Source organism: Coccinella septempunctata, chromosome X, assembly GCF_907165205.1.
Source record: "Coccinella septempunctata chromosome X, icCocSept1.1, whole genome shotgun sequence".
In the NCBI taxonomy this organism is placed as follows: Eukaryota; Metazoa; Arthropoda; class Insecta; order Coleoptera; family Coccinellidae; genus Coccinella; species Coccinella septempunctata.
The window spans coordinates 13,679,046-13,706,286 of NC_058198.1; the positions used below are offsets into that span (position 1 = coordinate 13,679,046).

Genomic DNA, 27,241 nt, shown 5'->3' on the forward strand with positions numbered 1-27,241 from the left:
TATATATATATATATATATATATATATATATATATATATATATATATATATATATATATATATATATATATATGGTGATGTCAACGCTTATTAAATCATCTTTAGAGAGACTTTCTTTTACTCCATCATTTATATATCAGTATGTTGATGATCTTATTTTATCTATACCTGAAGATAGAGAAGAGGAGATACTAATCGTTTTCAACAGTTTCGATGATCACATTAAATTTACAATAGAAAGGGAGAATAACAAATCTGTACCTTTTCTAGACACGAAGTTATATAGGACTGAGGATAACAGGATTATTTTAGATTGGTACAGAAAACCCAGTAGTTCTGGGAGATATATAAATATAGATTCTTACCATGATATCAAAATAAAAACAAATATATTTTTGGGATTAAAAAGAAGAATAGAGGATATCACGCATCATACTCTAAGACAAGCGGCACTGAGAAGGCTATTTAGGCTGATGAGGGATAATGGATATTCAAACATATTTCTTAAAAAATTAATATACAATGCTCCAAGACTACCAGAACCAACCGAAGCTTTAAATGAAGTGAATAATGAAGAAAACCGAGTCTGTTTTGCAAAACTGCCCTACATTAAGGTAGTCACATTCGAATTAACGAAGCTTTTTAAGAAATTTATCAACATAAAAATCAGTAGATATAACATGGTTGTTGCTAGGTCCCTTTATAAAAGCACAAAGGATAAATTGAATATTTCAAAAATAAAAAATGTTATTTATAAGATAAATTGCAAACACTGCCCTCTATTTTATATAGGACAAACATCACAAGGTCTTGATAGGAGAATGGCGTTACACAAAAGTGATTCTGTTCTGAGACCTGAAAGATGTGCTTTAGCTTCACATATTAATAACACAGGACATGCTGTAGATTACGATAATATACAAGTCTTAGATCACGAACAAGAATACCAAAAAAGAACTTTTTTAGAAATGTGTTATATAAATGAAAATAAAAATTCAACGATGAATAAGAAAACGGATACGAATAATCTTAGTAACATCTATAGTTTCTTACTGACCTGTGATAAAAAAAATAGGTATTCTCCTAATATCTCCTAATTTGTAACCTTACTTGCAGGTACTTATAAATAAGAGACATTTCTAATCCAAATTGTATAAAATAAGAAAAGATTTTCTCAATTTTTTTTGCCCTTCTGTGAACATCATGGCACATTTGTTTGTCCATGCCAATTTATAGAATTTTCTGAAATCTGTCATTTGTAAAACCAATTTTTTCCTGAATAATTCAACTGAAATTGACGTACTTTTTTGATTACCCTCTACATGGTCTTGTTTTTTCTGAAGCTACCATATTTATTGTCATGGTATTGTAAGTTTTAGCCTAAGAGAATTTGAACTTTTGTTATGAGATCTTTGTATTTTCCAGTTGCTCCTGAAGAAGTCAACGATAGTTGACGAAATATAGAGCTTTAATATAATTTGACTCTCATTGGAATTTTGCCCTGAAAAATAGTCGAAACACCCTTAATTTAAATCTATATATATATATATATATATATATATATATATATATATATATATATATATATATATATATATATATATATATATATATATATATATATATATATATATATATATATGTAAAGGACTTATTCATTGGGTATCTAGGTTGAAGTTGAAATTTTCTTTAATGTTTACAAACGTTTCGGCGCATCCGCCTTCTTCAGTGTAAATATAATTTAAAAAGACATCACAATAATTTGTTTTCCTTGTTGTTTGGATGTTGTCAAGTGGGTGCTGTCATCTTTATGTCATAGATCTAGAATTCAGTCCGTTCTTCATTGATTGTCAGTTCTTATTCTTCAATTTGGTGATCGTTTCAACAATGGCATATAAATACGGCTCAGATTTTTAGTGTCTAATCTGTCATTCACTGTGTTCTCGTCTGTCATTTGAATATGAATCATTTCCAAAATTTCTCTTTTATTCTGTTGAGGTTCGATTGCTAAAATTTTGGTGTCCTCGTAATTAAAGTCGTGTTTTTGTGTTTTCTTATGCTTATTCAGTGCTGTGCTCGCGTTTTTTGTGTATTTATGTGCGTTTAATCGGTCTTGAAGTCTTTGTGAAGTCTGACCTATGTATTGTTTGTCACAATCTCGGCATGGCACACTGTATATCACCTGTGACTTTTTCATTTTTGGTGTTGAAGCTGGTGTTGAATGCTGGATAAATATATATATATATATATATATATATATATATATATATATATATATATATATATATATATATATATATATATAATGACAATGTATGGACGCAACATAGTATGCTGGATAAATATATATATATATATATATATATATATATATATATATATATATATATATATATATATATATATATATATATATATATATATATATATATATATATATATATATATATATATATATATATATATATATATATATATATATATATATATATATATATATATATTTATCCAGCATACTATGTTGCGTCCATACATTGTCATTATATATATATATATATATATATATATATATATATATATATATATATATATATATAATTTGGAAACACCCTGTACATAAAGTATATATATATATACTTTATGTACAGGGTGTTTCCAAATTAGACTCGAGCCTTGCAGGAGGTGTTAGTACCACAGTACTAGCTGTTGTATGAGCAATAATTATTGATAACCAAAAATCAACAGTTTCCGACTTGTCCCATACATAAGTGTACAGGGTGGGCAAAATTCGTTGTCTACTGAAGGGATCTCGAGAACTATAGCAGCTAGAAGAAAACGGATGACACATTCTCGAGCTCTTTTTTCCTTACTATTCCAAATCTGAAAACAGATCCAGCCTAACGGTCATAGATTTTGAGTTATGAACGAAAATTGAGAAATTGTCATTTTCAATGAAGATGAATAACTCGCTTATTTGAACTCGTATTCGAAATCCGTTGTTACATTCTACAGGCACTTTTTTATGAGGAAGTCAAATATGATATTAGGAAATTTTTCGATCCAGTCATTTTCGAGATACGAAAGGGATTTATGATTTTTCAAATGTAAACAATAGTTGAAAGTTCTTGCTGCAATTTTTTTTCTGATTTCAAAAATGTATCATATGTTGCTATTCACATCAATGTTACACGAGAAAAAAATTAAAACCTTTTTCCTGCTTTTCGATTCTCTATTGAATTATAAGAAGGCTGGGTGACCATAGTAACTGTTGAATATGCATTCTATTTTGTGGACCTTAGCCTCTTTGATTGAAATCAGGGATTGCTGAATAAATATTTCGATGATTTCGATGAATTTGCCATCGTTTGTTCTCGCGATGTTTGGCATGCTTATCTTACGATGGTTCACAATTCGAACACTACCGTTAACAGAAGTACCTGTTTTTCATCATCTTACTTCTTCAAAAATTATAATTATAGATAGCTATCGTATTTTATTTATAATATTACTGACTCTTAATGTTTCTTTCATAAATAGAAAAACGATAATTTACTAAATTTTCTTTTTTAATAATCAGACGAAAGTCTTTTACTCTCTTTAAAAGGATATCGATCTCGATATCGATATAAAAAAGAAATAATTATTCGTCAGTCTGTGATTCCTATTGCAGAAGGTTGAGTTCACATGGGATTATGTGGAGTTCACGAACCATAATGCATTTTCAACGGTCGCTATGGTTACGCCAGCCTACTGAAAATTCAACAGTGAATCGAAAAGCTGGAAAAAGTATTGAATATTTTTTCTTAAGTTATATTCATGTGAATAGCGACAAATTGCAACAAGATGAAAGAACTTTCAACTATAGTTTACATTTGAAAAATCAGAAATCCCTGTCGTATCTCGAAAATGAACAGATCAAAAAAATTATTGATATCATATTCGAATTCCTCATTAAAAAGTGCCTGTAGAATGTAACAACAGATTTCGAATACGAGTTCAAATAAGCGAGTTATTCAGCTTCATTAAAAATGACCATTTCTCAATTTTCGTTCATAACTCAAAACCCATGAACGTTAGGCTGGATCTGTTTTCAGTTTTGGATAAGTCAAGAAAAAAGAGCTCGAGAATGTGTCGTCCGTTTTCTTCTAGTCGAATTCGTTTCGAGAGCTCCTGGAGTGAACACGTACTGTCGATTGCTCTGTTCTTTATTCCGATATTTCGCATTGTTTCACGTCTGTGAACTGTGATTCTTTCCCAGAAGATAAAACTTTCGTAAGTTTTGGTTTGAAACATTATCGTTTTCACAAATTCCTGATCTTTTGGAGTATTCTCCGAATTATTTGATTGTTTACTTATTATCTGCGCCATTCATCTGCATAATAAACACCGCCCGCGCATATCGCTCCCACCTCGATTAGGCTACCAACGGGGATAATACGTTCTGACTTCTGTTATTAATTATCATATCATTAGTATCAAACTAGTACCGGAGCGGTGTGTAGCGCTCTCGTTTGGACAGGATATTAAATTTACGCAGTTGAGAATCTGCGTAAAGGATCCTTTTATTCACCCCCTTCCTATTTCCTTCTGTTATCCGAGGCCTTCCACCCCTGTGTCCAAGTCTTTCCTACGGGCCCAGGAAAGTGAAAGGTTGTAATTGTTCTTCCCAACCATTGAAATGCCACGATGCTGTCCAGCTTGTTCTAAGGCGATTGCCTCCAATCGCTCCCAGCTCTCGTGCGCTAAATGCGGTAAATATTATCACCCCGAATGCACTAATTACACGGAGCGCGAGGTTGAATCTCTGAGGGAAAGAAATGAAAAGTGGGTATGTCCTTCGTGCAACTCGAGGGAGCGCTCGCTCAGAAGTGCTAGTAATACTGCACGTCCACAATCCCCATCTGCTAGCTCGCAGACCACTGCTGACAACTCTTTGAGCTCTTCCATGAACACACAACAGTTCAATATAATTTTGGAAAAGCTCAGTAATCTAACAAGTTCAATCGAACGAATGGAAAAACGGCACGACGACTTATTGAATACACTTGTGGCTTGCACTACCAAGATTGAGGAGCACTCCAAAATAATTTCAAACCAACAGATCGATATTCAGTCCTGCAAAGACGAAATATCTGACCTTCAACGCACTCAATCACATTTGAAGGCCGAAATCTGCTCAATCACTGCAAGTGTTGCCAGCTCCGGGCTGGATAATCGCCCCTACACAGAAGCTGTGCCAGAAATTCTAGAGAGGGTCAAGAAATCGCACAACATTATCATAACTAATGTGCCAGAAGGTGGCAGCGATTCCCATGACCTGGAGACGGTATCACAGATTTTGGACTGCATCAGCAATTCATCTAGTAAATTTATTACTAAAATAGTGCGCCTACCTTCGAAAGACAAATCCAGACCACGTTGGACTAGAGTTGTTCTTTCCGACCCCGACAAAGTCTACGCATTGTTGAAAAATAGAAATTCTCTATCGGGCCATCCTCAGTTTCGGCACATTAGGGTCCAGGAGGACAGAACTAAAAGGCAAGTTGACGAGTTGAATGCACTCAGAGACGAGCTCAAAATGAGACAAAGTTCTGGGGAGAAGGATATAACCATCAAATATGTACAGGGTGTTCCGAAGATAGTAAAGACCCAGGCAGTGCGCGGCACCTCAAAAAACTAAACACTCTCACAATATGGCCCATCATTTACACAAATATTCAATCCCTTTCTGCGAAATTCCATGAATTATTATTGTATGTTCAACTCAATAAACCATTTTTAGTACTCATTTCGGAATCCTGGCTTCAGCCTTCAATAGACGACAGTATCTTTTCTTTACCTTCATATACGCTTTACAGAGACGACAATACTGAATCAGTGGGATACAGAGGAGTTTGTATATATGTCCGAAACGATATTACTGACAACTTCAGGATTGATGTGACGCATAAGGATTGGCGTGGTATCGACAACCTTTTTCTACAAATAACTAATAATCACTTCTCAATTATGGTCGGCTGTATCTATCGTCCTCGCCCATGTGCTGCCGATGCCGACTTAGTCGAATTTCTATCCATGTCTTCTGCATCCCAGAAGAACATCTTAATTGCTGGCGACTTTAATTGCCCAGATCTCAATTGGCCTTTGCTGCACTTACCGGCTGAATCATCGCCTTCCTTTCCCTATGCTAACTTTCTCCTCAACTCGGGTCTGCATCAGTTAGTTAGCAAGCCTACTAGATTTCGCTCTGGCCAGGTGCCTTCACTTCTGGACCTGCTAATCGTTTCCGACGTTAACCTTACTTCGGAGATATCTCATCCACCGCCGTTCGGTAAGTCCGATCACGCAGTGTTATCAACGGAGCTTCAGCTTGTTTGCTCACCCACCGCTCCCAAACATATTAGAACTTCAAGGAAAACCAACTACCAGAGATTCTCCGAAAAACTGCTATCATACAGTTGGAATGATCTCTTGCCCGGATCCGATGACATTGATAGGATGTGGTCAACCTTTTCAAGAATCCTTGACGAGTCGTTATCGGCTTGCTCGGAGGACATACATATCAAGCAGATTCCCTCAAGACCCTGGATAAACAGTCATCTGCTGGGGATGTTACGGCGCAAAAAATCCTTGTGGCAGCGGTATTTGAGAGATAGATCAGCTCGAAGCCATGACGATCATCGGTCATTCTCCAACTTTTTGTCCTCTACAATCCAGAAGACGAGATCTGATTACGAGAGAAATCTGACGATGAAAAGTAACAGAAAGAAGTTTTTTAAGTACGTTCGATCCCACATGAACGCAAAAATCAGTGTCCCTATTGTGAAAAATTCATCTGGAGTTGTAAGTGCGTCACCGGCCGAATCGGCTGATATTCTAGCGAGTCATTTCTCATTGGCATTTGTGGATGAACCTCAGGGCGCTGTCCCCTCGATGCATACCGCCAGAACAACATCTTGCTTAGATGACATAACCATCACTAGAAACATGGTGGAAAGATATCTTTCTAATTGTAGGGAAGGTTCGTCACCTGGTCCTGATGGGATATCCACATCGATACTTCGACGTTGCGCACAAGCCTTATCCGAGCCTTTGTGCATTATATTTAGAAGATCTCTATCGACATCCAGTATTCCCAAGCCTTGGTCATCTGCTTTGATAACACCTATCTTCAAGGGTGGGGACAAACTGTCAGCTTGCAATTACCGCCCAATAAGCCTCCTGTCGACAGTTTCCAAAGTACTGGAGAAAATAATTAGCGACCAGGTACTTGAGTTTGCATCACAAAATAACTTGATCCCCAAGGAGCAACATGGTTTTCTGCCCCGGAGGTCAACACTCACTAACTTGCTCACTTGTATTGATGACTGGAGTAGGGCACTTGACATGGGCATTCCAATGGATGTGGTGTATCTCGACTTCGCGAAGGCCTTTGACAGAGTCCCTCATCGGCGTCTTCTGCATAAGTTGGAACACATGGGGATCCGGGGGAGACTACTGGAGTGGTTCCGATCTTTTTTGTCGGATAGGTCATTTCGTGTACGAGTTGGTGGTGATCTGTCTACGTCCGCGAAAACTGTTAAGAGTGGTGTCCCACAGGGCTCGGTTCTGGGCCCACTTCTTTTTATTTTATATACAGCCGATTTACCTGCATCAATTAGATCTAAATGTGCACTTTTCGCTGATGACACGAAGATTTTCAATCGCTCAATCAATTCACGGTTAATTCAGCAGGATCTCGATAATCTAAGCAGTTGGTGCCAGAGGTGGATGATGCCCCTGAATTTGAGCAAATGCTGTGTTATGCACATAGCAAAGAACAACCCTCGGGCCCCCTATTACATCGATGGGGTAAGACTTGGCACAGTGACTCGCCACTTGGATCTCGGTGTGACTATAGCGGAAGATTTGAGCTGGTCGGACCACATCGCGTCAGTATCAACAAAGGCCAGACAGATGATCTACCTCTTCAGCAAGGCATTCCCAAACACTGATGTTGTCTCCTGGGGCATGATTTATAAATCTTATATTCGACCGATAATGGAGTATGCTGGTCCGGCTTGGTGGACTTCTTTGCGAGGCGAGGTGGATGGGTTGGAGTCTGTTCAGAGATGGTGCACCAGAATTCCCTACGGTGTTAGGAGACCTGACTACGCAACAAGGTTGAGAGTGCTCGATATGCCCACATTTGAACAACGACGTGCGAGAGGCGACTTAATATTCTCCTACAGAGCGGTCCATGGTCACTTTGGTCCGGATATTATGAATATGTACCGTATGAACACGAACAATCTACGGGGCCATGGATTTAAGCTCGCGAAGGAAAAATTCAGGACTACCCAGAGGCAAATGTTTCTGTCAAACCGAGTGTTCAATGTTTGGAACTCCTTGCCTGAAACCGTCGTAGAATCGTCTTCAGTGAATGGATTCAAGAACAGCTTTGACAGATGGGTGACCTCGTCGAGATGACGGTGTTTCTATAATTTTTTTTTTTTTTTTCTCTTTGTTTTCAATCATATGTTAAGTTCATCTTCAGGAGTTCAATTTAAACTTAGTTTTTATGTGAGTTTATAGGTGTATTCCTCTACTCTTATTTAAATAAATAATAATAATAATAATAATTCTCGAGATCCCCTCAGTAGACAACGAATTTTGCCCACCCTGTATATCTGAAGGGATTAATAATTAATGACTTATGAGTTATTTGAGTTCTTGTCTTAGACAAGAGAAAGAGGAGACGCAGCATGCAATGACAAATACTGAAGCCAACATTCAAATGTGCAGAACTGAACTGGGCGATTGTATTACTACGGATTGGGAATTACGCCAAAATCTGTACGACGTTGTCACGTTTCCGGAGATTTCAGATTTATTAGTATCGAATATTTCTAAAGTAGCAGTTAAGAGTACTATTTTTCTCCTACTATTGATTTTGTAAACATACGAATTGAGTATTCATGCAATGAAATGCTACGAATTTTAAATTTAACAAAAAACTGTATATTATTCAATCAAAACTGTGTCCACAACATTGCTTCTTTCGTTAGAATTCATCCCCTCTTAAAACCTACATCCACAGAAAACTTGGGTAAAATCATATAAAAGCAAGTACCTAACCTATTCCCAGTCTTTCCGTCCTTACTTTCACGTCTGAAACAACAGAATTCCTAGTTACTTCCAAATTCAACGGTTGTTTAACATTCATCTCTGCTCCACGTGACAACATTGGTTTTCCTAGTTTCATTCATTAATTGTTTCGCGGCCGATCTAGAGATCTCTGGGCCAATCAAAGTGATCTGCCCCGATTTGACATTTGATAGTTGATACATCGTTGCCGACGCGATATCGTCCGAGGTCTACGTGAGTTTAGTGTCGAAAAAGTATTTTTCCTAGTTTTTTCTGAATATTTTGATAAAAAAACATTTATAAAATGGTTCGTAAGTGTCATGCATGTGGTAATTTGGACTCATACAACCCCAATTTGAGTTTTCAGAGGTTAGTTTTATTTTGCATATCATTGGCGTAGATTGAACAATCTCCTTATAATTTTCTTTCAGATTTCCTTCTGATATTGAGAGAAAGAATATATGGCTTTCAATTTTGGGCTTAGATGATACAAGAAACTTGCCACAGAATATGTTCTTATGTTCAGAACATTCTGAACCCAAAGATTTTGGTTTTCGGGTGAATGGTACCAAATATCTTAAAAATGATGCCAATCCTATTCCAATGAAACAATTCTTTGGACTTACGTCTTCAAGGTAAGTTTCTATGAACTTCCTAGGTTTTTATTTTAATTCAACCAGTTAAATTGGGATATTCGTGAGGAAAATCTCTGAAAATCATTTTACGGATAACAGCTATAATAATGCCTAATGTTACGAATGATCAGAGTTGTATAACTGAATTAAATTGAGAAATACGTATCAGTCTTAGACAAAAGTCTTCCTTTTATCTAAGGTATCAGTAATCATTGGTAAATATAGAAATTATTTAGTATAATTTCATTGAATTGAAACTTTTGCAGCTCCAGTTCCACTGTGAATGAAACTCCCACAAGTGCTAAAAGGTATTTATGCAGTTATAATTTACTGTATGAGAATGAATATTGAAAAAATTATGTTTACAGAGATCAACTTCCATCCCTCGATGAAGAAATTTATCAGAATATAGATGCTATTGCTTGTTCTCCGAAGAGAAGGTAAAACTTGTATTTATTGTTACATTGCAGACTAACCATATTTTGTGTAATTTTTGTTTTCAGTGTAGATAATATTGAATCTCCTGTTGTAAAACTGGAACAACCAGTTGAAAAGTTCGATTTAATGCCTTCCAGCTCTACCGAGAAACCAACTTCATCTCAAATTAGAAGGGGAAGGTGAATATTTTATTCAAACGCTCTGCCCAACAATATATTTTATTAACTGTTCCTATAAGTTCATGACTAATTATACTGTTTCATTTGAGAAAGAGGGCTTATGTGGGAGAAATACATACCAGTGATTTTTCTACACCTGAGAAAAGGAAAAGGAATATGAATATTATAAGGAAGAGAGTACAGAGCCAAAATAAAAAGATTCGCATATTACAACAGTCTGTTCGAAGGATGAAGCATAATATAACCTCCATGAAAACATTGCTAGACCATTTGAGAGAAAAATCGCTTATATCAGAATCTGCCGAAGTAACTATATCTGTATGTTTCCTTTTAGTTCATTGTTACAAGTGCATAAATATTATGAAGCACCCAGATTGAAGAATCTTATTTTTTCAGGCATCTGTCAATCCTGGAGCTGCAAGTGATTTATTCCAAAGAATGTTGAAAGGAAAGCGTAGCCAAAAATATAATCCAACATTGAGAGCCTTTGCATTAACTTTGGCCTTCTATTCACCAAAAGGGTACAATTTTGTTAGAAAAACCTTCAACAACAGCCTACCTCATTTAGAAACTATCTCAAAGTGGTACAGATCTGTGGATGGCAGTCCAGGATTCACAAATGAAGCATTAACTGCCTTGTCTCTAAGACAAAAAGAAGTTTCCTATCCGTTATTATGCAATCTTGTTATGGATGAAATGTCTATCAGACGTCAAGTTGAATGGACAGGTTCTAAATTCACGGGATATGTGGATGTTGGTACCAACTTAGATTCTGACATTCTACCTGAAGCTCGAGAAGCATTAGTCTTTATGCTAGTGTGTTTGAATGGTTCGTGGAAAGTTCCTGTGGGATATTTCTTGGTAAATGGGTTGGTGGCGACAGAAAAAGCTGAGTTGGTGAAAAAATGTCTGGGTTTTCTACATGAAAGTGGAATTCAAGTAATTTCGTTAACTTTTGATGGTGCTCCTTCAAACTTTTCAATGGCTGAAATATTGGGAGCAGATTTCAGTGATCCATCAAATTTGCAAACCAAATTTGAGTGCCCTTTTAGTCAGCATGAAATATTCATTAATCCTGATGCCTGCCACATGATTAAGCTGGTGAGGAATTGTTTCGCGTCCCAAAGTGGCTTACGAAATACTGAAAATCTGGAGGTGAAATGGAGTTATGTTTCCAATTTAGTAGATAAGCAAGATATTGAAGGCCCGCATGCTGCTACGAAATTAAGACATAGGCATTTACAATGGATGAGAGAAAAAATGAAGGTACGATTAGCAATTCAGACACTTAGCAAAAGTGTAAGTGATGCTATAGATTTCTTGAGAGATGATCTTAAGTGTCCTGAATTTCAGGGATCGGAAGCCACTTCTGACTTTATTTCGAAATTTAATAACTTATTTGACATTTTTAACTCAAGAAATACTTGTGCAAAATATTTCTTTAAAAAGCCATTCATGTTAAGTACAGCTGAAGCCTTCTCAGATTAAATGAGCATGATGAAAAGATATATTCTTGGTTTGACATTGAATGGGGTTCCTATCACAAGAAGTGGAAGAAAAACTGGTTTTTAGGTTTCTTGATTTCTATCGAAAGTTTAGAGCAAATGTACAAGAAATACATTATTGAAGAGAAAATGCTCAAATATCTTCTGACATACAAACTTTCGCAAGACCATTTAGAGCTGTTTTTTGGATGCATTAGAAGTAAAGGTGGATATAATAATAACCCCACTGCAAGGCAGTTTGAGGCAGCTTACAAACGGTTGATTGTCCACTCTCAAATATCTGCTACTGACACAGGAAATGCAATCAATCTGGAATCCATCAGTATCTTGACATGTGGATCTGCAGTTAGCATTCTATCATCTGAACATGCAAACAATATTGAAAATGATGATCAGTATGATTCAGTAATGAAAAGTGTGTTTATGGATATAGAGAAATTTGAATTTGCTACCTCAACAGCATGGAATCTCACTCCCTATGCAGAAGATATTGTGGGATATATTTCTGGGTATGTTGTCCGAATACTTGAGAAATTTATTTCATGCCGAAAATGCCTTGATCTTTTGAGAAACGATGTAGATGTCTCGCTTCTACAGAAAAGAAAAACTTATGGAAAATTGATTAGGGCCAGCCAATTTATTATTGATGTTTGTAAAGAGGGTGAAAAATTCTTCAGTTTTTTCCATAAAACCACAAACATTTTGAATAAAAAAGTAGAGCATTTATTACAAGTGCTGATCAGTCAAACGATGCATAATATTAGTTTATCCATTTCAGATCATTTCGAAAATCATCTTTACGATGGAAATTTTATTGATGGACACGCAGATCATATATATTATTTTCTTGATGAATGGATTTTTTACATCTATTGCTTTTTACAGATTCCGTTGATTGCGGCACAGACACAGCAAACTCTGGTATGTAGATATTTTATGAATTATACATTTATTCTGTAGAAAATATATTAAGGCAGCGCTTTTTTAGAAACTCTAGGGAAAGTCTTGAAACAGGTTACAGAGAACCGAGTCCTACTTGAGAGAATTCTAAATTATCTCCCACAGCAAAACCTCCCACAAAGATCTATTCAATATCAAAATATTGATTCATCTGTTCCAACTGAGCAATTTAAAAAATTCAAAGAACTTTTGAAATACGATAAAAAACTTATGGAGAACAGTTTTATGCAAGAACAACATAGATGAGTTCTTACACAATATTTTATTCATTTATTTTTTTAGCAATCATTCTTTAGATTATCGGGGGGCAATAATGAGAAGGAGAATATTTTGCGAGGTCTGAAAAAAATTCTCTCTGACAAGCTGGCAAGAAAATTTTCCCTGCTAGGTAGGAAAGGGAACTTCGCCATCGGGCAAATGCAATGGCTGAAAACATTAAAAGGTAATTATTCGAATTTCAGTTATAGATACACTGCATGGAAATATTTCATATCAACAGAAATTGACTTAAATCTCAAATATTGAGCGACATAAAGTCATTTTCGTAACACGCCAATTTGATCTAAAATTTCGAAAAATAATTAATAACTCAATAAAGGTTAAAGATAGGTATGAAAAAGTAAGAGTGAATAGATTTAATATTTTATGGAGTATCAAAAAAAAATAGAAATACCGGATGTCCCATTTAAAATAACAAAGTTGTTGCCAAATTGTCATACATCGGGCAACACTGAAGATGGTAAATTATTTTAAAAATGACCTTGCATGAACAAATATCGATCCACAAGATTTGAAATCTTTACCATCAATAGTTTCCATAATAATCTAATAGGTCACTCACCTTGGGACACCCGATATTATATTTCTTTTCAGGAAAGATATGAGGACTTAGAATTTGTATAGCAGGCAAATATATAAAACAAAGACATGAAAGTACCGAATTATTCAACCTGATCGACTTTTACTGTAAAATTTTATATTTTTCGGATGCAGCTATAAGAGGCTATCAAACAACAGATAAGGAATTTGAGGGTGTTGTCAGCAGCTGGTTACGGCAGGCAAACCTCCGGTACATTAGGAAGAAGCATCAGGCAGAATTGAAATGAATGATTATACTAGAAAAATTATTGTACTTGCATTTGATTATAAAAATATAAGTTTCTTTGAATTTGTTATCAGGTGTTTTTATTTCATAATATTTTGTTGTTTGAAGTAGAATATAGTGCACAGAAAAGTTACAACCGATACATTTCCATGGAAATCGTTGGTACGTCTATGAAACGTAAAAATCGGCGGACATTAAGAATCTCATACATGTGTCGTATATAGTTCAGAGCTTTACTTTGAAATATTTCATGTTTCAATGCAATGTTTTGGAAACATTTGGTAAATATAAAATTGTTTACTGGGGTAGTCGTTCCAGAATTTCCAAATTTTATTTCGATCTCTCCTTCACTGTTATTATTTTCGTTTTCTTTTATAGTAATAACATCGAGTGGCCTTGCAATTCTCATCAGTTGCTCACATTCAGTATTTGTTATTTATACCGAGATATTAAACTGCATAATGTAGAACACTTCCCAATCGCAATCGATGAAAATGTTGTTCTTGGTTTCAGATCCTTAACGGCATTCCATATCGCGGACACGATGCGCATTGAGTTCGACAGAACGACGAAGCCGTCTTACAATTCAAAACTTCTCGCTATTCGCTATTCCTCCATATCCCAACCACACGTGAACGAAGGAGGGTGGCAAAGAGCACGTGATATACCGCGTCCACAACACCATTCACGGAGGGTATATCACGTGCCAAGAGCCGTTCGATGACATATTTCGGGAAATTACTTACGTCCAGTCGTACGACCTCACATACCATACATAAATTGAGGGCTTTGAGAAAGTCCAAAATCGCCATCCATACGGTATTTGGGGAGTTTCGCAAGTGCGGTAATCACGTGATAAGAAAGACAGAGTTCATGAACAATTTAGAAACTTCCCACCGCTACATTTTAGACCACATTAAAAACAATAGGATAAGTAACAACATAGTTCTCGATCGCATAGCCAATGAGTTAGAAGAAGTTAAAACCATCAAACGACGCAAATTGGAATACTTTCGTCAAATCATAAGGCACCAAGAGAAATACGCAATCTTACATCTCATTATGGAAGGAAAAATCCTGGTCAGGCGTGGTCCAGGAAGAAGGAGAACATCGTGGTTGAAGAATTTGAGGCAATGGTACGGCAAATCTGCAGTCCAACTTTTCCGAGCAGCTGTCAATAAAGCAAAAGTTGTCAACATGACAGCACATAATGATGACCAACGATCGTTAAACGGGCATGGTACCAGAAGAGGAAGAAGAAAAATCTGCAACTTCGAATTGAGTTCGTAGCCAATTTCGACGGCTTCGAAGAGGCTATATCAGCTTTGGAGCAAACGTCTCCGTACCTTTCTCTAATTCGGGACACCTTCACCGTACTACAACAGCGAGAGGAAGAAGGCGAAGGCCGCTGTTCTTTGGCTACCTTCGATGACGACTGGCGGCAGCACGTAGATTCAACGGCCGTCGCCTATCTACAGGAAGTGATATCTGCGAGACAGTCCTGGAAGGAGGATCCTTCCCAAGGATGCCGCCCCTCGAATGTACGACGCCGAGCTAAAACTGAAATACTTTAACGACGGGACGACAAGACTGCTAGAGTACAACACACTGAAATCACTGATGTGTTCCTGTAGCCTCGTCCCCGACGATGACGACAACGACGACGAAGGTGAACATCAACGAGGCTTACTGAGATACGCAGTGATGGACTACGACCCAGACCACGTACTCACTAGAACATTCACCTTCCAAGCTATGAAATTCTACCACTCAAACATACAGACGTACTTGACGGCCGCGGACAAGTACTACACAATAACGAGACTGCACATTGTGCTGATGAAGGCAATAGCCCACTTGTTCTTCAGAAAATACGGACCCAACCTAACTTCATGGACGCGACTGAATACGAAAGACTTTGGATCGACGCACGTAAGACACATTTACGGAAGACGCAGACGGGATTACGACCGTCGATGGCGAGACATTAAAGTTAATTTCTCGAACTTATTCTTCTCGAATAACTACTGACAGAAGTTACAACGTTAGAAAATGTACTATCCTCACAGAATACTACCTAGATTCTAATTTTTGTCTAAGTTGATCATAATCATTCTAGAGGAAGTTTGAAATTTTCTTAATTAAAAGTGTTTTGTTGAATCCAAGGCTTTATATTTTAATGAATCATTCAGTTGGGATCCTGTATCTAAAGATTTCCAGGATTCTCCCTGAAATAACAAAAGCCATTTCTTATATCTTATGTTACAGGTTGGTTGAAGATTTCTTCATTATGTTGAGATTATTGTTTTCTTCCAACTATTTCGTGTTTGACAGTGAATATTTCTTCAGTTATTTCTTCATTGAAGTTTATGCATTTTCAGAAAAGAAAGACCTTGGTGATATAGATCTGAGATCTCTCCTTGATTCCATAATTAACACTCAAGTTGAGCATTCCATTTCTTTAGAAATAAAACAAATGCTGGCGAAGGAAAAACAAAGTGTTGAGACAAATGAGGTCGAGATGATGTTCGATTTTGATCTCCCCTGTGATTCCTTGGACTCCTTGGAGAGTCTGGAGTCTTACGTACACACCCATCGCTCACAGTTTGTAAGAAATATTCTATGAAAATGAGCTATGTATAATAAATAAAAATTTTATTTATATTTCAGGGGTTAAGTTCCTTCAAAAGATTGGAGGGAATGATGGGAGAGACCATAGACTTATAATACATGGACTCACTGTCACGTGACTTTTCAGTAGATCGAGGGGTTGTATGCATTAGAGAGAGAAGGGCTTATGCGTTTTGATCGAACAAGAAAGACATGAACTGATTCCGTGTGGGCAATGTCAAAATCATATGATGGATATTAACGCAGACGTTGCCCACAAGGTTTTCATACGTTGAGTATTATTCACATTATATTTATTCTTGAATGAAACTCACATAATTTTTATATTTTCCATTTCGAAGGAATGTTAAGGAATTCCTGTTTGCCTTCTCGGAAGCTTGTTGAACATTTATTATGGAAAATTTTTACAATTTTCGCAGACTTTGCCCACAAGGTGTTGATACGTTGATTATTATTCTCATTACATCTATTTTTGACTAAAACTCACATATTTTTTGACATAATTGATTTCGAAGGAATGCTATGGAATTTCTGTGTGTCTTCTCGGAAGCTTGATGAAAATTTATTGAAGAAAATTTTCGCATAAACCTTTTGACAGCTTGCCCACAAACTCTCCATCTTATTCAACCAACCGACTTCTCTCTCACATGCGGAGTCCATGTTATTTATAAGTCTATGGGAGAGACCACACCTGTAGATGTCTCAAATCTATATTCACCAATAATTTGGGTGGAATCTGTTCTTGGACAGGCCAGAAGTCGAATTACCCTGTCTGTAATTTGAAAATCATGGAATTCATCTTCGGTAAGTAACAATAGGAAAAATTGTCATATATCCAGCTCATTGATTTTTCTTGTCTAATGGCTGAAATTTAAAAGGTCAACGAAGTCCTAATCTCCCCATAGGGAACATCTCTTCTTCAGTAAATATGTTCAATATGCAAATTGACCCCGAAAAAGTGTAACAACCACATAATTCCTTGTTTTTGAAAACTTCTTGAATGTTGTTCCATCTTTGAATACTAGTACCAATCAACCTGTTCAGGAGCGATATGCAACTCGAATCTTCCAGATCTTTTCATGCAGCCATTTTCTGTTATTTTAATAGAAAGTAATCATATATTTACCATAATACTAGCTGACCCGGCAAACGTTGTTTTGCCATATAAATAATTTCCATGTTGTATCATAAAAAATAGAAATTAAAAATTTTTTCTAAAAAATAAAAAAAAAAATTTAGGGGTGGACTACCCCTAACATTTAGGGGGATGAATTATAGATGTTGGCCGATTCTCATAGATAGCTGACCCGGCAAACGTTGTTTTGCCATATAAATAATTTCCTAATGATTAAATTACTAAAATGGCTATTAAAAAATAAGGGTTGATCGTAGAAGGCTGAAAATTGAGGATTGTATGTATTTTTGTATGTTGTATCATAAAAAAATAGAAATTAAAAATTTTGTCTAAAAAATACAAAAAAAAAATTTAGGGATGGACTACCCCTAACATTTAGGGGGATGAAAAATAGATGTTGGCCGATTCTCATAGATAGCTGACCCGGCAAACGTTGTTTTGCCATATAAATAATTTCCTAATGATTAAATTACTAATATGGCTATTAAAAAATAAGGGTTGATCGTAAAAGGGTGAAAATTGAGGATTGTATGGATTTTTGTATGTTGTATCATAAAAAAATAGAAATTAAAAATTTTGTTTAAAAAATACAAAAAAAAATTTAGGGGTGGACTACCCCTAACATTTAGGGGGATGAAAAATAGATAATGGCCGATTCTCATAGATACCGGATAAGCACAAAAAATTTCATCAAAATCGGTCAAGCCGTTTCGGAGGAGTATGGTAACGAAAACTATGACACGAGAATTTTATATATTAGATATTGTGTGACATTTTATTTGAGTTATCTTTATTTTTTAGATGTGGTCCATAAAAAATCTCCAATAACGAGGAAGGATTTTGAATTCTACACCAAAAAATGGTTCAGGCACAGTAGGCAGAGGAGAGAGAGGGATGAAAATAAAAGAAAATAATTCTTTTCTGTTTGTTTTTGTCATCTCTTTTTATTATATTTAATGTTGTTCTCTTTTTGTTTATTTTCTGTAAATATTTCTTGATATACTATAATCTGTTTTTTGTTATGTTGAAAATTAAACAACAACATATGTTGTTTTTTTTTCATTTATTTTTTTTTCATTTATTTTTTTTTTCATTATATTATAATCTGTGAAGGCTGAAGGACTTTGGTTGATGGCCATTAATAAAGGGCAGTCGTTATTATCATTATTTTTATAATCTGTTTGTTTTTTCTTTTTATTATTTGATATTTCTTTTTATTTTCATTTTTTTTTTTCATACATTTAATAATTATAAGTTTTTCATTTCTTATGTTTAATGTGATATACCTTTTTTTGTACCTGTTCAATTGTGATAATGAAATATTTTCATGCATATATATAGTATTTTTTATTTCATTTGAAAACTAAGTAGTTCATTTAAAATAGACTGTAGCGTTTTTAAACGTTCAAATAAATGAAAAAAGGCTTCACAAAAGAAGTTCATAAAATGTCCTAAAACAGCGATTTAATGTGCACAAAACGCTTTGGAAATGATTTATTTGCAGCGATTTAATGTGCGCATAACGTTTTGGAAATGTTCTTTTGTGTCCATGAAAAGGCTATCAAAAAAACTTCAAAGAAGTTCCTTTTGAGACATCCCAGGGATATCCTTATAATAGCCGCGTGCGGCGGACATTGGCTGTTCTATAAAAGTTCTATTCATGTATTAACAGAACATCGCAGTGGATGTTTAATGTCTCGAAATCTCTTACTTTTAACATCTCTGAGATGTTTTTGTGCTCGCTGGGAATCTGAATCGAGATATAAAAATGGCTAATCTTGAGAGAAAACGAGGTTCATTGAAACATCGCTTAGCTAATTTAGGTAAATGTGTTGATGTTTTAGCAGAAAATAAACCTGGAGTCGCCGAAATTGAAGAAAAACTCAAAAATTACCTAGAGGTTTACGATTCATTTCAACATATTCAGGGAATGTTAGAAGAGAAATGTGCTGACGATCAGTTGGACGATCATTACAGTTACAGAGATGACTTTGAGGATACCGGATACCTATGATAAGTACATATATTGGAATTCTTATACAGTATTCGAGAGATAATTTAAGTGCAATTGGAGTGAATCAAGTTGATCCATCTAACAATGCTGATTTTCATAATTCCTTGAATAATATTTCTTTACCAAAAATAAAAATTGAAACTTTCGAAGGGGATTATATATAAGTCTACTTATTTATCTGTAGTTCATCAAAATAACATACCGAATATTCAGAAATTTCAAATTCTAAGACACAATTCTAAGTGTAGATGGTTACGCTAAACGAATAATCGATCAAGTTGAACTAGTGGGGGATTATTATGATCTTGCTTGAAAATCTCTATGTGACCGTTTCGATAATAAGAAAATTTTAATTAATAAACATATCAAAGGTCTATTGCAATTGGAACCACTAGTCAAAGAATCATCAAAACACTTGCGGGATTTACTTGATTCAGTTTCAGAGAATATTTCAGCCATAGAGGGAATGAAAATATCCAAAGTTGTTTTATGTGAATTATTGCTTATTCAATTAATTTCTGAAAAATTGGATAAATCCACTTACAGAGGCTGGAAAGAGTATAAAACTGCTAAAGAACTACCCACATTAAATGAATTTTTCGATTTTTCGGAGTTGAAGATAGATACATTGGGTGAAATTGCGGATCAAAACACGAATTCTCCTATTTCCCAGTCAAAGTTCAAGAATAATCATAATCAATACAGTCACAATCGCAATAATATCAAAAAACATTTTCTCGTGAATTCACAATCGAAAAAGCAGTGTAAGTTTTGTAAAAAACAAAATCATCTAATGTATACTTGTGTTGACTGAAATTGAATGTACTAGAGCGAAAATCTAAAGTCGAAGAATTGAACCTGTGCAAGAATTGTCTACGTCCAGGACATTCTCACAGTGATTGTACCCTGAGTCCTTGTAAGAAATGTAATTTCAAACATAATACTTTAATTCATTTGGATACCGATCAAAATAAGAATAATCATGTTCAGTGCACTAATCCTGAAATTGAAGCACGTCCTTCTACACTTAATATTTTGAATAAACAATTCAATACTTCAATAATCGATTCCCAAGTTTAACTTTCCGCAGTAGTATTCAAGGTGAGAAATGCATCGGGTGTGCCTTTGTTTATTGTAGGGCTCTTCTAGATTCAGGAGCACAAACAAATCTAATCACTGAAAAGTTCTGTGATAGTCTGAATATCTCACTCATTTCAACAAACATGTCTATCGTAGGAATAAATCAGGTAACATCGCACTTGAATAAAAAATGTAATACGACGATATATTCTTGTTATAATAATTTCAAAATTTCATTATGTTTTTACGTTGTTCCTCATATTTCTGATGATACACCATCAGTTGGCTTCAGTACAGTTGACTTAAACATTCCTACTAATCTGCCTTCAGCTGACCCTTCTTTTAATGTTTCATCGGAAATTGATGCTATTCTGGGAGCAAATGTCTTTTGGGATTTGCTTATACAAGGTAAAATTCAATTAAGAAAAAATATGCCTGTATTACACAATACCCAATTGGGTTGGATTATATCTGGAAATATCCCAAGATCTATTTCAACAACGGTTTGTAATTTAACAAGAATTGTATTTGAGGATGAACAATTGAATAAATTTTGGGAAGTTGAAAATATTCCTAATTACACGCCATTTTCTAATGATGACATTGAATGTGACAAACAATTCGTCAATCAAACTTATAGGGACTCTTCAGGTCAGTTCGTTGTTGAGTATCCTCTGAAATATACAGAAACTTTGTTGGGAAACTCTTATGAAAAGACTCTCAAAAGATTTGGAGCGAAAATTCAGATCGAATAATAACTTATATTGTCAATATAAACAATTCATGCAAGAATATATTGACCTTGGACATATGGCCAAAATTAATCCTAATTCTAACTGTAAATTTATTTGACCTCACCACGGGGTGATCAAAGCAGACAGTTTGACTACCAATTTGAGGGTCGTTTTCGACGGCTCCTGTCAAACAGATAGTGGCTGGTCATTAAATGACTTACAATTTTGTGGACCCAAATTACAGAATGACATTTTCACATACTATGCAGATTCAGAATTTTCACTTATGTTGTTTCTGCAGACATTTCCAAAACGTATAGACAAATATTAATGAATCCATGTCATCGCCCACTACAATGTGTGTTATGGAGGAATTCTTCTGAACATGATCCAATCGATATATATCAACTAAATACTATCACGTATGGCACTACAAGTGCTCCTTATTTAGCAATAAACTGTCCCAGGCAATTATCACTGGATTAAAATATACCAGAACCTATTTCTGAAATCATTTTGAACGATTTTCATGTTGATGATCTTTTAACAGGGTCAAATTCTCTCCAAGAGTTGTCTACCGCTATGAAAATTCTTTATAATCATTAAGCAACAGCGAATTTTATTTTGAGAAAGTGGATATCCAATGATTCATTAGTTTTATCACAGCTTAATCTTAATGTCGAAAGTCCGTTAGGTGTTTTTGTTGAAGTGTCAATCTTTCCTCTATGGTTAGAATGTTTTTTTAAGTTAGTAACTATCTATGATTAGTAAGTAATGAAAAATGATTGTACCTAAGATGGTTGCATTGAAACAGAATACAGTTATTGTTTAAAGAAGAATATTATTCATAAAATAACATCAGCACACTGCTGCAAAGTAAATTTAATAGGGTTATGGGCCCAGAGCGTTTGCTGATTTATTGAAGGTAACCAAGATTAAAAAGGATGAACGCACGTGAGAAATTCAACTTGATACCCTTCTCTGGGGACAATTTTTTGGCCTGGGAGTTCAGAATAAGAAGCATCTTAAGGGAAAATGGAGTAATAAAAGCTATCGAAGAAGAAGATTTTGCGAACATTACCGAAAACGACGAAGATGAAGGAAGAGCTCAAGCCATCATTATTGCAGAGGTAGCAGACAGTCACTTGGAATACCTTAAAACACAAAAGACAGCCTTCAATATGTTCAACAATTTAGAAAATAGCTTCAAGAATAAAGGAGTGAAAAGCCGATTATTTATAAGAAGAAAATTAAACCAAATGAAAAACAATGAACATGAATCATTGAATATGTTTTTGGTTAAACTAGAGGAATGTTTTTCTCAGTTAGAAGAATCAGGAAACAAGTTGACTGATGAAGAAAAAATCAATTTTATTTTAATATCGATGCCTAAGAGTTACGACAATGTTGTTTCAGCAATAGAAACCATGTAAACACTGGAAATAACTTTCGTGAAAAACAGACTACTTGGTGAAGAAGAAAAAAGAAAGAAATCTGGAGATCAAGACGACAAATACCTGAATTGTGCATTTTCATGCTTTAATTGTGGAAAACCTGGTCATAAGAAGTATCAATGTCGAGCAATGAAAAAAGGACCCCCTTCTAGAGGAAAAAGACAACAATACAATAATTATGGTCAAGGTCTGCAGAGAAGTACATACCATGGGCAGAGCAATGGTTATGGTTATGGACATCCACAACAATCCGATTCGAGGGAAAGGTTCAAGAAACAAGGATGGGACAAACAAAGACAGAGCCAAGCACACACATGCGAAAAAGATGAAGTAGTTTTTATGACAGGTGAGAATTGTTCAGTGAATACTGTTTATTCATTTATAAATTGGTGTGTTGATTCAGGTAGTTCAGATCACTTAATCAATGATAAAAATGTTTTTGATGAATATGTGGAATTGAAAATTCCTAAAAGAATTGCATCTGCTAAAAATGGTATTTATTTAGAAGCATCAGGTATTGGAAATATTAGAGTCAATAATTTCTGTAATAATAATAAGGTAGTGATCTTTCCTATGAGTCTTTTTTAGCCGCTCTTCAGAGATTTATCGCACGAAGAGGTCGTTGTACTGACCTTTACTGTGATAATGGTACTAATTTCGTTGGGGCCAATCGCGAATTGATAAATTTAATGAAAACCGCTGCTGAAAAAGAGGTTATAAAATTTCATTTCAATCCACCGTCAGGAAGTCACTTCGAAGGTCTATTTGGGGCTGCGGTGAAATCGGTAAAATCCCATTTTTTTAGAGTAATTAGAGCGCAAATACTGACGTATGAGGAATTCTATACTCTACTCGCGTTAATCTAATCTGTTTTGAATTCTAGGCCCTTATGCGCCACAAGTTCAGATCCTGATGATTTGAATTGTCTTACTCCAGGTCATTTCCTAACCCTGGAACCGCTTACTGCTATACCTATACCAGATCTCACTGATCGACCTCTAAATCGGTTATCGCGTTGGCAACTTCTTCAAAACCTTCATCAACATTTTTGGGCTAGCTGGAGGAACGAGTAGATACTCGTTCCTCCTCGTTCATTGCAACAACGGGTTAAATGGTGCGATATTTCTACGCCTGCTGCCATTGGCCAGCTAGTTTTGATTAAGACGGATAATGTGCCTCCTGATCAATGGCGTCTTGGTCGTATAACTACCCTATTCCTGGGTAGTGACGGTATTGCGCGAGTTGCCAGTTGCCACTTGCCTGTGTGTGATGATTCCTAGCCCTCTAAATATTATATAGAATTTGTTTTTCTGTCCTTATAATCGTGTACATATAATATGTGTATATGTATCGGCGTATGTTATATAGATTCTTCTGCACCATGTTTTGCACAACTTGGATGAATTAAATTAATTTTTTTTATTATTATGAAAAAATGCTATGGCAATTTTTGGGGGCAGGAAATGTTGCTGTAATATTTTGTTATTAAATTTGATTCAAATTATTATGAACACACCAATGTACACTCTGAAGATCACCAGTTGAACAGCATACGCAAGACGTCATCTGGACATCTGTGTGTGATTTTAGTCAGTTAGTTCGAAAACTGCATAGATTCGTCGATAAAACGCATAAACGCTATTTTTCTGTAATAATTGCTTTTTCTAAACTATTATACGCAGTGGAACGCTCATTTCTTGCTATCATCTTCGCCTTATTTTGTCGAAGAAGTGTAGTGAAAGAAGACCAAGAAGCTTCAGCCTGCTGAAAAAAATTCCACCAAACGAGAGCTCTCAGGTGTGTGGAAGAAAATCCTGTAGTGAGTCTTCTAGTGTACCTTCTTTTAATTTTCTTTTTTTTTCTTTGAAATACAGTCCATTTTTTCTTACCACTCAAGAGTTACCACAACAAATATCAAATGACATATTATCGTAGTCGTTCCTGAATTTCCGAATTTTATTTCGATCTCTCCTTCACTGTTATTATTTTCGTTTTCTTTTATAATATTAACAACGAGTGGCCTTGCAATTCTCGTCAGTTGCTCACATTCAGTATTTGTTATTTATACCGAGATATTAAACTTCATAATGTAGAACACATCGCAATCGATGAAAATGTTGTTCTTGGTTTCAGATCCTTAACGGCATTCCATATCGCGGACACGATGCGCATTGAGTTCGACAGAACGACGAAGCCGTCTTACAATTCAAAAATTCTCGGTGTGCTGAAGAAACGGTACGGATTTAGGTACCACCGAGAATTTCACCTCGGAGGGTACGGCATATATAACAACTTCGTGCTGGCGCTCAACGAGGAAAGATTTATTCCCGTGGGACTAAAAGAATACTTTATCAGAACCGTTTGGCGAGCCGGACTGGACAACTTGCGGGATGACAGCAAAACAGTTGCGCACGGCATCCCGCAAGGTAGCTCCTGCCACGGCACGCAAAGCGTGAAACTGTTTGCCGAAGACGCATCCGCAGTATAGCGCAAAGTGGATAGTTTCATGATGGATAAACGGGGGCACGCCGCCAACGTGAGGGAGCAAGGTTTGCAACGCTGGTACGGTACCGACAAAAATTTCCAAAATTACGACGTCGCGTACCTGTACTACCGTTGCAAACACGGTATGATAGCCGAACCCTCCACCATAGAGAATATCCTAGGCACTATATAATATCGGAGGAGAACAGAGCATCGATTCTGCTGATCCAGCTAAATACATTTTGGGTCGGTCCCCAACCACAAAAAAAAACGCTATTCTCCATATCCCAACCGCACGTGAACGAAGGAGGGTGGCAAAGAGCACGTGATATACCGCGTCCACAACACCATTCACGGAGGGTATATCACGTGCCAAGAGCCGTTCGATGACATATTTCGGGAAATAACTTACGTCCAGTCGTACGACCTCACATACCATACATAAATTGAGGGCTTTGAGAAAGTCCAACATCGCCATCTATACGGTATTTGGGGAGTTTCGCACGTGCGGTAATCACGTGATAAGAAAGACAGAGTTCATGAACAATTTCGAAACTTCTCACCGCCACAGATTAGACCACATTAAAAACAATAGGATAAGTAACAACATAGTTCTCGATCGCATAGCAAATGAGTTAGAAGAAGTTAAAACCATCAAACGACCCAAATTGGAATACTTTGGGCAAATCATAAGGCACCCAGAGAAGTACGGAATCTTACATCTCATTATGGAAAGAAAAATCCTGGTCAGGCGTGGTCCAGGAAGAAGGAGAACATCGTGGTTGAAGAATTTGAGGCAATGGTACGGCAAATCTGCAGTCCAACTTTTCCGAGCAGCTGTCAATGAAGCAAAAGTTGTCAACATGATAGCACATAATGATAACCAAGGATCGTTTAACGGTCATGGTACCAGAAGAGGAAGAAGAAAAATCTGCAACTTCGAATTGAGTTCGTAGCCAATTTCGACGGCTTCGAAGAGGCTATATCAGCTTTGGAGCAAACGTCTCCGTACCTTTCTCTAATTCGGGACACCTTCACCGTACTACAACAGCGAGAGGAAGAAGGCGAAGGCCGCTGTTCTTTGGCTACCTTCGATGACGACTGGCGGCAGCACGTAGATTCAACGGCTGTCGCCTATCTACAGGAAGTGATATCTGCCAGACAGTCCTGGAAGGAGGATCCTTCCCAAGGATGCCGCCCAGGTCTATGTCTCCAGCCCCCCCCAAATTTGAATATTTCACTTTTTTTGACGCTCAAGTTTTGTACTAGTTTTGTACCGAAATGTACCGTTGAAAAAAAGTTTTGTACCCCTAATTGAAGTGACGAAAATACGGTTTTCAGTTTGGGGGGGCCGTAGACATGCTCCCCCTCCACTTTTGAAATTGCAATTTTTTTGTATTTCAAAGTTTTGTACTAGTTTTGTACCGAAATGTACCGTCAAGAAAAAGTTTTGTACCTCAAGATTAAGGGGTCTTAGGAGGGTTTGAAATTGGGGGGGCTGGAGACATGTTTTCGAAATAATGAGATTTCTGTTTTCGAAACAGGCTAAAACATGACTACTAGTTTTGTACCGAAATGTACCGTTGAGAAAAAGTTTTGTACCCTAATTAAAATGAAGAAAATACAGTTTTCTGTTTGGGGGTACTGTAGACATGCTCAACCCTCACTTTTGAAAATGCAATTTTTTTTTTTATTTCAAAGTTTTGTACTAGTTTTGTACCGCAGTGTACCGCCAAGAAAAAGTTTCGTACCCTAAGATTA

At 36.0% G+C, this 27,241-nt stretch overlaps 2 protein-coding genes across 4 annotated transcripts in view; one reads left to right on the forward strand and one right to left on the reverse strand.

Annotated features, from left to right (window-relative positions):
• The window catches only part of LOC123321869, a 243,046-nt gene that overhangs the window by 16,609 nt on the left and 199,196 nt on the right, over positions 1–27,241 (reverse strand). The window lies entirely within an intron of this gene.
• On the forward strand, positions 14,662–16,744 carry LOC123321874. The gene is made up of 2 exons (XM_044909664.1): positions 14,662–16,556; positions 16,619–16,744. Exon 1 carries the CDS (start codon positions 15,488–15,490, stop codon positions 15,977–15,979), a length of 492 nt encoding a protein of 163 aa, XP_044765599.1. The 5' UTR covers positions 14,662–15,487; the 3' UTR covers positions 15,980–16,556; positions 16,619–16,744.